Raw genomic sequence first — 13,402 nt, 5'->3', positions numbered from 1 at the left:
CCTCGGTGTGACTGCGCTGGCGATTCCCATGGGCACAGGGTGGCAGCAGGGATGCGGCACGGAGGGGACCGTGGCGGGCCCACGGTGGGTGCTCGCGTACTCGCTGCCCCGTGGCCTGGGCTGGCCTGCCCGAGCGCGGCCTTGCTGTGCCGAGCAGTGATCCCTTCCAGCTGTGCCGGCCCCAGGCGGCTGACGGGGCTGCGGGATCCTCTGCCTGCCAAGTCGCCGAGGTGTCAGCCAAGAGTTAGCAGGGAAAACGCCAAGCAGCCGCCGAGCCGGCCAACCCATCATCCCCAGCCTTCCTCCTCCTCCTCTGCTGCGGAGAGCCTCCCACCAGAACCGTGAGACCCCGGCCCACCGCAGCGGGATCCCCTTCTCAGCACCCGCTGTGCCTTCGCCCCAGCGTGTCCTCGGGACCCCCCACCTCTGCTTCCAGGGTGTCCCCCCGTCCCCACCCTCCACCTGGCCCGTGCGTCCCCCTCCTCTGAGTCTGTCTGGAAAGGGACGGTTCCCCCCTCCCCGAACTTTCCAGCTCTCTGCAGAGCAGGAACAATCGTAGCCTTTGTCTTCCCTTAATCTCCTGGTTAGGAATTAAAAGGGGGAAAAAAACCCCAGCAGCACAAAAGGCTCTTTTGCAGGGGCTGGGAGGGGGGGGGGGAAGCGCAAGCAGAGTGCATGCAGGGTACAGGCAGGGCTTGCCTTTCCCCCTCTACCAGCCTGGCCACCATGCTCCCCGAGGTCTACCCCATACTGTCCCCATTCCCACTGCCCCAGGATGCTCACGCAGAAGCAGACGAGGATTGGTGGCTCGGGAAGCACCGTCTGCTCCCCTTGGCCCCACAAGGGTCCTTGACTAGCATCTGCTCTGGGAGGTGGTGGGAAGCATCTCTGGGGAGACTGAGCTGGGCTTGCACCCATGCAGGGCCAAGGGCCTTCTGCACACTGCCATGGAGCCACTTTCACGCATGCAAGTGCCCAAATGTTCCCACACCAACCCAGCACATGGCACCCCACCACCCAGAGCTACCCAAGAACCACGCAGGCACCACAGACCTCCATAAAATTCCTTAAATAATTTAATTGAAAAAAAGTCTTTCCGTTAAAAAATATTTTTACAAACGCACGCTCGCATTAATTTCCCTTGCTGCTGTTTTTTGCTGTTGCTTTGCTTTCACCATTGAACACTGCTTGCCCCCTGTACCTATTGGTGTGGGAAAGGAGGTGGGAGGTACAGCACGTGAAGAGCCCCTGGGTGCAAACCAGGCAGGGTGAGGGCTTAGGTTGGGGGGCAGACCTACAGGGAGGCTGAGTCCTGCTCCATGGGAGCAGATTTGGCACAGAGAAGGCCGGGCAAAGGGGTTTGTTGTGGGCTTGCTGTTTAAAATGAGTAGAAACCCCTACAAAGCAAAGCCAGGCCAGGATGGAGGGTTGAGATGGAGATGCCTGAGATCCACCAGGGCTGGTGGGACCCCAGACTTCACAGCACTGGGCTGGGGGAGCAAAGGCAGCAGACGCAGCCCCTGAGCCCCACAGTGCTTGCAGGGGAAAAGGGCTAGTAAACCCAAAATGGGCTTTAACATCTATTTGGCCAGCTGCTTTTGAAGTCTCCCAACACTAAGTTGCTTCACATGACTTGGTAGAAGGTGGGGTCTGCCCAGTGCTGCCATTTGGGGTCCCACTGTGGCAGCAGCCAAGGAGCAGCCAGGGTGGGGAACAAGCCAGGGCAGGGAACAAGCCAGGGCAGGCAAGGCTGGGAACTCCCAGTGAAATGGTGCTGTGGTGTCCTCAGCAGCCTGTCCCTACAATAGAGCCTGTGGAAAAGGGATGGTGGGATAGAGGGAGCCTATTCCTTGGTGCAGGACCTGCTGCCCTCCTGGCCTTGTTTACTGTGCCCTGGGGAGGAGAGTGGGGTTAATGAGAAACACAAGGGCAGGTGAGTTTCAAAGAAAAGAGAAAAATAGCACCTGCTCAGCCACCCTGGGAAGGGAGAGGGGCTGAGCACAGGGGGAGCACAGGGATGCACCCTATTATTTTGGGGAGCATCCACTTGACCCTCCAACCTGCCAGCAAAACAAGTCAGCAAGGTATCCCGCAGCTGAGGGGATGTTAGGACCTGTAACCTCCCCATCATGAGCAAGCAGAGGTCCCACTTAGCTACTAGGGAGCAATTCCCCCTGCGCTGGAGGCACAGGACTCCCTGGCCCCATTTCCCAGGGGCAGCAGCTCCCAGAGGGTTACATTGCTGCCTGCAGCTGGGACAGCTGCCTTGGTGCGATCCCATCTGGCTCAGCAACTGCCATTTTGAGGAGAGGAGCAAGGAAGGCGATTCAGGGATGTGGGCAGTTGTTACAGCACTCCTGCCTGGGGCTGGACTCAGCCTGTGCAGAGCAGAGGACCAACTGATGCTCCAGGGAGAAGCCCCTGGGCTGCAGGGACCTTCTAGCAGCTGGCTGAACACGTGAGCATGGTGGCTTCCTGCTTGGTTTTCACACACTGGGTTTGGTTCCCACAGTTCCAGCTTGACTTGAGGAGGGGATGAGGGTAAAAAAGCCATTATGAGCATTGCTGAGTGCATTAGATGGAGCTCTGCAGCTGGCTCTGCCCTGGAAATTGTAATCTCCACACTGTGTACCCCAACAGGGGAGCACACCAGGTCCCCAAGCACTGCAGGGTGTACTCCCTGCAGGACCACCCAAATATCTGACAGCAAGAGAACAGAGGAGCAGAAAGGGGCATGGAGCCAGTCTGGGGCTGGCTGGGAGGAGGAGGAAGCTGCAGGCAGCCAGGTCCATCCAGTGAGAGCGCGATTGAGCAAAGGAAACTGGTAAAATTCTTATTGCCTTTATTCTGCCCATTGCCTCACACAGTCCTGCCGGCCAGCACACACCCACGCACGCATGCACACACTCACACACACTCAGGCACGCTGGGAGTCTCTCCCTCAGCTTGGAGGAACCGGGCTGCAGTGAATCCGCAGGGAAAGGTCAGTGAGTCTTTTGGCAGCAATCACAGCGTGTGTCAGGAGTGGGATTGGCCCCGCTCCTTCTGCATAAAAGAGGAGGCTGGGGGAGCCTGGGCCTCGGCCCCCGGTGCAGCCCCTGCCCCAACCCCACTCTCTGGCCCCTCGGGGAGAGCGTGGCTGCTGTCGGTCCGGGGGCAAACCGGAAGGTCCCTGTGCAAACGTGCTGATGGCCTTGCTCTGCAGTCCAGAGCCGGCCGGGAGAACCAAGAGGGTAAGAGATGTGGAGCTGGGCACCAGGTCCCCCTCCCTCCCCTTTCTGCTCCCTCTTTATTTTTTTTTAATATATTTTTTTTTTCCTAACTCCCTGCATAGTAAATCTCATAGGGTTCGGGTTCTGGCGTGCAAAGCCAAGTAAAGAGAGCGAAGCCTTCCGTTTGGACACATTCCAGTGCAGACCCTTGGGTGGAGGGGCTGCCAGGGCTGGAGGAAGGGAGTGATTGTCTGGGGCCCATAGCCCCGGCCCTGTTGCTGGCTCAGCCTCCTCTGGCTGTTTCCACGTGGAGACCAGAGTTAGGAAAGGCTTCGGATGTGTCTGGTGGATTCAGTGGATGGGTCAACAGTCTGTGGCCTCAGGGAGGGAAGGGAAGTGAGGACTTGCGGGGAAAAAAGGGTGAAAAGAAATCCAAGAAGCAGAACAACTCTTCAAACAGATGAGAACCAAGACAGGGCGGGAAGCAGGATGTGCCATCTCTGTCCCATAATCCATCTTCAATATGAAGATGTGTTGCTGCCTCGCTGCTCCAAGACTTGGGACGAAAAGCTGGGCTCCCTTTCGGCACAAGTGCCTCCACTCCAGGGAAGGGCGGCCCGTCCCGTCCTGTCCCAGGCGACCGTCCGAGGCAGAGGAGCGCCGTGTGAAGGGGAAACGGGAAGTCGGGCTGCACCGCAAACTGAACCTGGTTGGCAGGTTCCCTCGGTCCGTTCCAATGCAGAGTCCCCTCTGGTCAAACCTGCACTGGGAGTGTCTGGTTCATCTGCAGCCTCATGTCCTGAATGCTGCTCAGGATCTTCTTCTGGTGCCCTGCTAGTGTCACCCCTATCCTCAGCAGGTCTCTGCAAGGAGAAGATAAAGACTCAGCCCCCTGCCAGCAGCAACACCAGCATGTGGCTGTGCCCCATCTAACTGCAACCAAGAGACACATCCATCCTCATTATGGCCCCCTGCCCCTCTAACATGACAGGGAGCTGGATGCTGAATCCCAGACCTTGGGATTCACTTGGGAAACCCCATGCACCACTCAGCCCTTTACATGCTCAAGTGGGAAGAGCAGGCTGCTGGAGAGGTGAAGGACAAGAGACAATGTGCAGCAGTCCCAACCTTCTCCCACCTCTGCAACTAAGGACTTACTCTGCAGTCATCTGCGCCACCAGGTCGAAAGAGGCAAAGCCGGCGTTAACAAAGTTCTCCTTGTACCTTCCCATTTTGATGGCATCCAGCCAGTCTCCCACAGTGGTGAAGGTGGTGTAATCTGGGACAGTGCGGTCCAGGAGTGGCTGCGAGATGCTGAAGGGCAAAAGAGCCACAGGTCACAGGAAGCAGGGAACAAAGAGGTTAACTGGAACTAGGGGAGATTTCTTACTTGTGCCCTCCCACACTCCCTAGTTACAACCACCCCAGCTTCGTGGGCTTGGGGAATTCCTGGCTAGAGGCAGTGGAGCCACTGACCCAGACTGGACGCTGGCAATAACTTTCAAGCTGGCGGCGTTGCGGATTAGCTTGTCCAGCGTGTTGACAATCTGTGCAAACTTGGGCCGCAGGTTGCGGTCCCGCACCCAACAGTCCAACATCAGCTGGTGCAGCGCTGTAGGGCAGTCCATGGGAGGTGGCAGGCGGTAATCCTGCTCCACTGCGTTGATCACCTGTGGAGAGACATGTGGAGGAAGGCTGTCAGCCACCTGGGCTCCCATGTGCATCCCATAGTTCCCTGATCCCCAAGGAGCACTTACATCCTGGTTGGACATGTCCCAGTAGGGTCGCTCCCCATAGGACATCACTTCCCACATCACGATACCATAGCTCCACACGTCGCTGGCGGAAGTGAACTTTCGGTAGGCAATGGCCTCAGGAGCTGTCCATCTGATCGGGATCTTGCCCCCCTGCACGGATAGACAGCTCTGTTATTTTGCACATACAGGAGGTGTCTCCCCCAACCCCTAGGATCAGTGGATCCCCCATGAGTGTCACATACCAGGGAGCTTGTGTAGGTGGGGTCAGTTGGGTCATCCTCCAGGAAGCGAGAGAGCCCAAAGTCAGACACTTTGCAGACCAAGTTGCTGTTGACCAGGATGTTGCGGGCAGCCAGATCCCGATGCACGTAGTTCATCTCTGAAAGGTACTTCATGCCGGCAGCGATGCCTCGCAGCATTCCCACCAGCTGGATGACTGTGAACTGCCCATCATTCAGCTGCCAGAGGAGAGAGCAGAGGAGTTTGCAACACTGCAAACGGATTGGGGAAGGATCTCAAAATGCTAGCATCACCTTCTTCCTCTCTAGAGCCACCCCCTATGTCTACACACAGCTTACACCTGGGGATGTCAACATGACAACGCAGAGGGATGGAGAAGCACAGCTTGGAGCTGTTGTCCCCCATAGACCTGCAGCCCCAGCTCAGGGCAGGACTGGATGGATGCTCACCCGCAGGAAGGAGTCAAGTGCGCAGTTTTCCATGAATTCTGTGATGATCATGACGGGGCGGCTCTTGGTCACCACACCCTCGAGGTGGATGATGTTGGGGTGGTCAAACTGGCCCATGATGCTGGCCTCGCTCAGGAAGTCCCGCCGCTGCCGCTCTGTGTAACCCACCTTCAGTGTCTTGATGGCCACAAAGATCTCACGACGACCGGGCAGCTTCAAGCGCCCGCGGCACACCTCACCAAACTCCCCTGTGGTGGGGAAGGGGAGAAGGGGGAGGCACAGTGAACCATGTGGCAGGGTGAGAGGTGGTGGTCTCAGCAGCTACTGTGCCCAGCCCCAGGACTTGCCTGCTCCAATAACCTCCTCGATTTTGACACAGGAGATGTCAATCTCTTTGGCGAATTCCCGAACGGCTTCATTGGGGTCTTCATAGGTGAAGGGATCAATATAGACCTTCATCCCAGGGGCAACTGCAATGGCACAGGAGTCATCACCAGCACAGACACAATGTGGGTGACAGATGCCAAGCCAGCTTGGCCAGCTGTCAGCCCAGAATTGCCAGTGCCTGGCTACGAAGGTTGCCCCTTGGTTTGTGCATGGGGCAGGAACTGGGAAAGGTCAGGCAGAGCACATTTGCTGGGTTCTCACACTCACCATATTGCTGCAGCTTCTCTGTGTACTCAGGGTCTGTGCTGTTGCGTTGCTTCCTGCCCAAAGGAGACGAGAGGAGGTGTTCAGTAACCATCCCTTTCCTGATGGGGTAAAGACATTCACTGCCAACTTCCAAATCCCAGCACACGAAGCCTATGCTGGAGAGGGTCCCCTCCAGCAGCCTGTGAACAGAATCCTTCCTCCACCCAAGGTGCAATGGGAGATGGCCTAGTTGTGCTGAGAGAGGATGGCAGGAGCCAGGGCAGAGCCCCAGATGGTGCTGGGGAAGCAGAGATGCACAGTCCTCCCATAGGATCAGTGCTCTTGTACCCACATGTGACAGGCCCAGTTCTTTGCTCCAGTCTGGAGCTGCCACAACTCTGCTTGGGGGCATGGGGGAAAGTTCTGGGGCAGATATGAGCAACCCCCAAACCCAGCTCTGAACCCCATCTCCATTCAAAGCTGGTACCTGAAGCAGACGATAGCAATGATCACCACAACAATGACAAACAGCAGCCCTGCAGTGGCTGAACCCACAATCAGAGGCAGCTCCTGGAAAGTTTTGCTGGTGGAGCCTGACAGAAAGAGAGGCAGAAATCAAAGTTGAGCTGGGGAAGGAGCATGAATAGGAGGGCTGTGGGATGGAGGCAGCCTGGTCCTGGTACCTACCATCCTCTGCAGTTGTCTGAAACTCGGTGGGGAGGCTGTAGCGGCCATACCCAGCCACTGTGCGTGCCCGGACCTGCACCATGTACCGAGCGTTGGCCTTCAGCCCATCCAGCCGCACCGAGTTCTTCTGGCTGGTGACTGTGTTGGCGATGCCATCACTCTGGCCTTGCTGTATGGAAGACATGTGGGTGTTACCTCTATGAAGCAATTCTGGCTTCTTTGCTGGCTCCTACATCCCCAGGCACTATCTCTGCAGGGACTCCCCTTTGCCATAGGGCTGATGGCCAGCCAGAAGGGCTAGAGAAGAGAAAAGGCTGCTCTGCCCTCTGCCTTACCTTCTCTGAGTACTTGATCTCGTAGTCAAGAATGATGCCATTGGGTCTCTCAGGGGGAGTCCACGATAGTGTCATACTGTTCCCAGTGCTGCTGTGCAGGTGCATTGTAGGCACGGCAGACGGGGCTAGGAAACAAGGCAGAAGAGGAATGAGCCATCTGTGCTAGGCTCAGATTCTGCACTGGCACAGGGGATACTCTCTCTGGAACCTGATCGGACAACCTTGGTGGAAAGGCATGGAAAAGCTTTGAGACTGACCTCCCACAACTCTCCCTAGAGAAGTGTGATCTCAACATCTTGCACCTAAGGTGAGAGGAGACCAAGGGAAGACTCAGAAATAGCACCAAGCTAACACTTCACCCCACGCCTAGCTGCAAGCTGGTCTGGGGAAGGGCCCTGATGGCTCCCTCCCCTCCTCCTCTCACCAGGAGCTCTGCACTCCACCCCACCCAACGAGACCCGTGAAATCAGATCAGAGCGCAGCGGCTGGGGATTACCAGCATGAAGGAGCTGGGCCAGAGCCAGAGGAAGGAGGGAATGGCAGAGCACTAGACTGGCTGCAAAGGTTTGGGCTGGTGCTGAATCTTCCCAGGCCTACAGGGGAGAAATCTCATTTCCTTCCTCCTTCCTTTGTAGCAGGCACATCTCTGGGGTAGGTCTAGGAGATCCAGAGCTCTCCAGAGCATCTGCCAACCACACCACTCTCCCGTTCCATGTGTTCTGATCTCATCTCCTCCATGTTAAACGGAGAGAAGAATTTACCCAGGGGATTAGATGCAGGCGCAGCGAGCCAGTAACGTGGCAGCACAAAAGCAAGAAAAGTCCCACTACACTCTGCAGTGGAGAACCAGCCCCTGCTCCCTGGCAGCTCCACTGACCTGCCTGGTTGGTTGTGATGTTGACAGAGGCAAAATGCGGAGAGTAAGGGCTCTTGTTGGAGATGCCGTTCACAGCCTGAATCTCAAAGGTGTACTGGGTGTGGGCCATCAGGTTGCTGATGTAGATGCGGCGCTCGGTGAGGCCGAGCTGGCGCGGCACGAACTCCACGTTGTCGTCACAGCGGGTGCACAGGCGCCGCTCCACGCTGCACTTCTTGCAGATGACATTGTAGAGCAGGTCCTCCCGCCCGCCCGTGTCCTGTGGCTCGCTCCACTCCAGCACTAGAGAGGTCTCGTTCACGTTGGAGATGACACTGCGGGGGGCAGAGGGTACGCCTGCCGGGGCAATGTGGGAGTCAGGGATGGCACGTGCCCGTGCTCAGCTCACCTCTGGCATGGGCACAGCACTCTCCCCCAGCCCTGGATGAGGAGCCTCGCCTCCTCCACAGCTCCCCTTGCCTCCCCTCCTCGCCCAGGGCAGGACTCACTGGTGCAGGCACTGTCTGCAGAGTCCGTGTCTGCCCGGAAAAAGCCATTTCGACACGTGCAGACTGTTGCTGCTCCCGAGGTGGTCCGGCTGTTGGGAGGGCAGGGAGAGCAGGGACCTTCCCCCTGCTTAGACTTGAAGGTTCCTGGCCCACATGCTGGAGGAAGAGAAAACAGACCTGAGTTATAAAGTGCACTCAGAAAACACCCACCATCCCCCTCTAGACTGGGCAGACCCTTCCTTGCTGCCCTGACAAATCTCCCATCAGTGGCTTGAGGACCATGGGTCACCTACAGACTTTTCCACTGCTGTCAGCCATGCCCAGGGACATAGTGCCCCTGGCTGGGCAGGGTGGGCAAAAGCAGGTTTCTGGCACAGAACAGGAGCACCTGTGAGCACAGGCACAGCTCTGCCCAGATCCCACAGCTCAGATGCTGTGCTCTGGCAGCAGTGTTGGCAGTTAGAGATGGGAAGAGCTGGCCACCACCAGCAGTATAGGGTCAGGGCAGGTGCAGCCAGGAGAACATGTTCCCACTTTTCTTACTTCACTGCACTTTCCAAGGGCTTTGCCACGGTCCCATCCCTCCCCCAATCTGGTTTCTAGGCGCAGCATCCTCCATAGGGTCAGGGATCTGTTCTCTGGGGAAATACGGCAGGAAATGAAAGGTCCCAATAGCCCTGCCTGCATCAGCCCCTGCAAGAGGCCTCCACCACCCAAAACGCAGCCACTCAGCTCCAAACCTTCCGCCTTGGGCTCTTCAGCCACTTCTCAGCCCCGGGGTGGTGACACCTCCTGAGGCTGGCTCAAGTGGAGCACCAGGCTAGATTAAAACATTCCTGCAGGTCCTTGGCTAAAGAGCTGCTTCAGCACTGCTGCCACCTCCCACCCCTGCTTCCGATCAGGGTCCTTCAAGGAGCCACAAATACTGGGATCCAGCCCGGCTGGCACCGCAGTGTGTTTAGTCATAAGGAGAGGCACGTGAAAGGATTAATGACACTTGAGCCAAGAGGCAGAGTGGGCTTGGGAACCCCATTTACACCTCAAAATAACCTGATTTGTCACAGTGATGCCCCAAGGAGGTCTCCTGTGCTGTGCGCTTGAAGCCTGGGCAAAGCAGCGAGAGACCCACTGGTGCTGGTTCTGCTTTGGCATCACCCTGTTTGTCACAGCTGAGGTGGCATCAGCACCCACAGCCTCGAAGGAGAGAGTTAGCGTAGTTTCTGAGAGTGTGTAACCCTCCTGGCAGCCTGTCCCACCTCCCACACCTATCACTGGGTCTGCAGCAAGTGGAAGTTTCCTGCTATGAGGCATCTCCTGACACCCTCCATGGAAGTTTTCCGGCTGGTTACAGCCTCATGCATGGGGCGTGGAGGGTGCCTGAGTCACATACTGATGGGTTGGCCCCACAGGGACCCACACACAACTCTGGGGTGCTGTCCTGGCCTGCCTGGTTTGCCCAGGAACCGAGTAGCAGCAGCCCCACTGCATGTGAAGACATCCCATTATGGGGGCAAGCATCTTGCTGCTGAGGAGGGGACTGTGCTCCCTCTTGCCTGGATGGGTTGCAGGAGCTGCCTCCCACTCTCAGGGCACAAACCTTCTGACAAGGAGATTTGTCTTTGGTCAAAACAGGACTGACCACATGGCTTGAGTTGCTCCAGCTCCTCAAGCCGAGTTCACCCAGAGCCTCTGGGCCTTCCCTTTGGAAATGAAAGCTTAGCCCATCCTGACTGTGCAGACTGGAGGACAAAGGAGTGCACAGACCTGCTTCTCTGTAAGCCGTGGAAGATATTCCCTGGCAAGCAGGTCCAGGGCTCCTGTACCCTCAGACTGGGTCACCCTCATCACCATGAAATTCAAAGACATGGACAGCAGCTGCCCAGAGGTAGTGGAGCAGCCTCAGCACAGGCAGACCCACCCCAGCTGGAGTCCTGGGCGGTTCGAACTGGGTGGATGCAGATTCACACACAAGGAACCAGATTGCTGAGGAATGAGAGATGACTGAAACCTCCTTGGACAGAACGCTCTGGGCTCAGAAAGCTGCCAAACATGCTCTGGTTATGGACAGGAGCCCAGATCCATCAGAGACAAAACCCCCTGAAATAATAGGCTTGTTGTGGGGAGAGTGAAGTTGGAGCAAACGTAGCTTTGAGAAGCTGATGGCCCAAGCATGGCATGGCAGCCAGGGACAGCAAAGGTGCTCTGCAAAGGATGCAGGAAGGATGATAGCACTTGGCCTCCTGCAAGCTCAGCAGCAAACGGTGTCCAGTGGGTTATGGACACAGGGGGTATAGTGATCTCCTGTGCCCCTGGACATGGGAAGTGGCAGGCAGAGCCATCCTGGGGCATCTGCCTGGCATCCCTCAGGAGTACCCAGTGCAAGGGCACCCTCATGCCACCTTGGCAGGAAGGGGACAAGCCACATTCCAGCCCTGTTAGAAGCAGAAGAACAGGAGAGGGACCAAGGCCCAGATACACGCCAGTGTTTAAGTTTCCAACTCTGATTAATAAATCAGGGCATAAAGACCTCAGTTGCAGCGTGACAGCTCTCAGCCACATTTGAAGGCTGTAACCAAGCTGAAAGCTGATCCCAGGTCCCCAGTGGATAAGCCACTGTGTCATCTCTTCTCTGCAAGAAACTGCCTGTGCAACAACCACTATCTTGGCTGGCACACTGGGGAATGAGCCCGGGAGCTCAGGAGCCGGAACATGACTCCATCCAGCCGGAGCTGGGAAGCCAGGCTCCCCTCTCCCCTCCAAGAGGTTTGCATAAGCACTTTCCCTGCTGAAGTGTCCTCAAATAAAATAACATCTCTGAACCTCTACACACAGATCACATCTCCTGATGCTGGGCTGCGGTCACCTCCAGGGAGAACATGACAGTCACTGACAGCCACAGGATAACAGGTCGGGGAACTGAAGCAGAGCTCTCTGGACTGGAGAGGAGCTGCTGGTTTGATGGGAGGGAGATGCAGCCTGGCCTGACAGTGGGGATCAGCTGTGGATGAGATTTATCTGGGGTGCAGGGGGGAGGGGAGCAGTAACACAGCCCTGGGGCAGCTGCAGAACTGTCCTTGTTCCCTCTACAAGGCATTGCACAGCTGGCATGGCACCCACCGCTAGCCATTTGGCTGCTTCTGGCAGGCCTTCTGGGATTTTCATCAGCTGCCCACCTCTGGGGCCTGATCCTGCCTTGCAGAGCTGCAGCACAGGACTGGGGGAAGAGGGGGGCATTCTTCCCAAATACAATCCCCACCCTAGTAAATAAAGTCCAAGGGCGGGAGCCAAAAAAACCACCAAAATGAAACCCTTCTGGCATCAGCAGAGAGCAGTGACTCATCCCACAGGCAGCCTCCATTACTGCAAGGGCTGTGGGCAAGCAACATTGAACCTGTGTGCATCTCCAAAACTTCATCGTCCCCTCACTTGGGAGAGGAAGGGAGGGATAGCCCACGGCACACTGGGAAATGCCAGCTGCAAACTACTCTGTTTCAGGTCTCAATTGCTTTCCCATCCCCATGATGCTATTCCAGCCTGGGCAGCATCCATCCTCTCCCTGTAGGACTGAAGCAGGGTGCCAGGCTTGAGCCTAGATAAATGAAACTGATCACATGCCTTTGTCCGGCAGCCCTGTAATTTCTTTAAAGGCAGCAATCGAGTTTGCCTGGGACGATCTGTGCTTTATGAACCCGCACGGCTCACTCCCTTCCCGCTTTCGTCAGCGGCTGCAGATGGATTAGAGCTGTGGAAGCAACAGCCGAGGAGCTAACTCTCTTTATACGTCTCTCTTAAAAGGCATTTGATGCGTTTTTTCCTCCCCCCCCCCAAAAAAAAATATCACCCTTTGGGTGGAAATATTTCATACTAGGGCAGTCCAAAAGTGAATGGAGTAACTCTGAAGAGAAGAGAAAGAGACCTCAGGGGTTTGAACGATGGCATCCAAAGAGCAGGCAGGAAACCTATTTATTTATTTATTGTAAAAAGGGAGGGGGGGCGAAAAAAAAAAAAATCAATAAGCAAAGCTGCCTCTCAAGCCACAGCAGGTCACAGGCAGGAGGGCAGGGACAGATTTCCTCAACCGTATTACAAGTAACCCATTGTGGAGCTTCCCGGCTGTAAAGCAGCAGCTCTCCCCTGCCCGCGCTGCCGAGCTGCCTTTGATCTGGCAGCCTGGGCAATTAATCGCAGCAGTTTCACTTCCTGGGTTTCATGCAGCAAGCCCATGTTGCAATGCAAAGCTGCAAACAGTTGGCAAGTGCATTGCTGGCTTGGCATTTTTCTTTTAATTCGGGGTGATGTTTCCATTAGTCACTGATTGCAAGGGAAATTTATTTTAGTAAAAAGTTCAGATTCTGGCCCTGGCCTGACCTGCTATCGCTTACTGCCTGTGCCCAAAGATACAGCACCTGGTGCCACCAGAAAACAGACACTGCAGAGGCTGAGAAAGGGGTCTGAGGGGAGTGTGGCATCACACTGCACAGTCTCTCCCCAGGTGTTTTTATGGTTTAAGTGTCCACCGACTGCACCACACAGCTTCAGTCCAAATGAGGAGTAGGCTCTGGCAGCATAGCAGCCCCCTCTCCAGGACCCCCCACATGGGCACTGAGGGCCATGCAAGGAGGGGACTTGCTGCTAGCCCTGGCATGGAGGCCAGCCAGACCGCAGACCTTTCTATCTTTGGGTGAACCCAGCAATATGAGAGGTGCAAAGCCTGGTGAATTTGG

At 56.3% G+C, this 13,402-nt stretch overlaps 1 protein-coding gene across 2 annotated transcripts in view; it reads right to left on the bottom strand.

Moving 5' to 3' along the window:
- Positions 1-1,058: 1,058 nt before the first annotated feature.
- EPHB3 (EPH receptor B3) overlaps positions 1,059-13,402 on the bottom strand; it is a 29,462-nt gene continuing 17,118 nt past the window's right edge. The window contains exons 4-16 of one of the 2 annotated variants that reach the window (XM_068145124.1): positions 8,679-8,834; positions 8,191-8,526; positions 7,314-7,438; positions 6,979-7,147; positions 6,779-6,884; positions 6,313-6,410; positions 6,006-6,128; positions 5,659-5,906; positions 5,212-5,427; positions 4,970-5,119; positions 4,689-4,882; positions 4,371-4,526; positions 1,059-4,075 (exon numbers count right to left, since the gene is read on the bottom strand). In XM_068145124.1, coding sequence (XP_068001225.1) covers positions 3,967-4,075; positions 4,371-4,526; positions 4,689-4,882; positions 4,970-5,119; positions 5,212-5,427; positions 5,659-5,906; positions 6,006-6,128; positions 6,313-6,410; positions 6,779-6,884; positions 6,979-7,147; positions 7,314-7,438; positions 8,191-8,526; positions 8,679-8,834 — 2,186 coding nt within the window. In that variant the 3' untranslated portion in view covers positions 1,059-3,966. The remainder of the gene's footprint in view (positions 4,076-4,370; positions 4,527-4,688; positions 4,883-4,969; positions 5,120-5,211; positions 5,428-5,658; positions 5,907-6,005; positions 6,129-6,312; positions 6,411-6,778; positions 6,885-6,978; positions 7,148-7,313; positions 7,439-8,190; positions 8,527-8,678; positions 8,835-13,402) is intronic. The other variant, XM_068145125.1, reaches the window with a different exon arrangement.

The sequence above is a fragment of the Melanerpes formicivorus genome, unplaced genomic scaffold (genome assembly GCF_026170545.1).
Source record: "Melanerpes formicivorus ecotype bairdi unplaced genomic scaffold, bMelFor1.0.p_v2 SCAF_12, whole genome shotgun sequence".
Classification (NCBI taxonomy): domain Eukaryota; kingdom Metazoa; phylum Chordata; class Aves; order Piciformes; family Picidae; genus Melanerpes; species Melanerpes formicivorus.
This window is presented reverse-complemented; position numbering and strand designations above follow the sequence as displayed.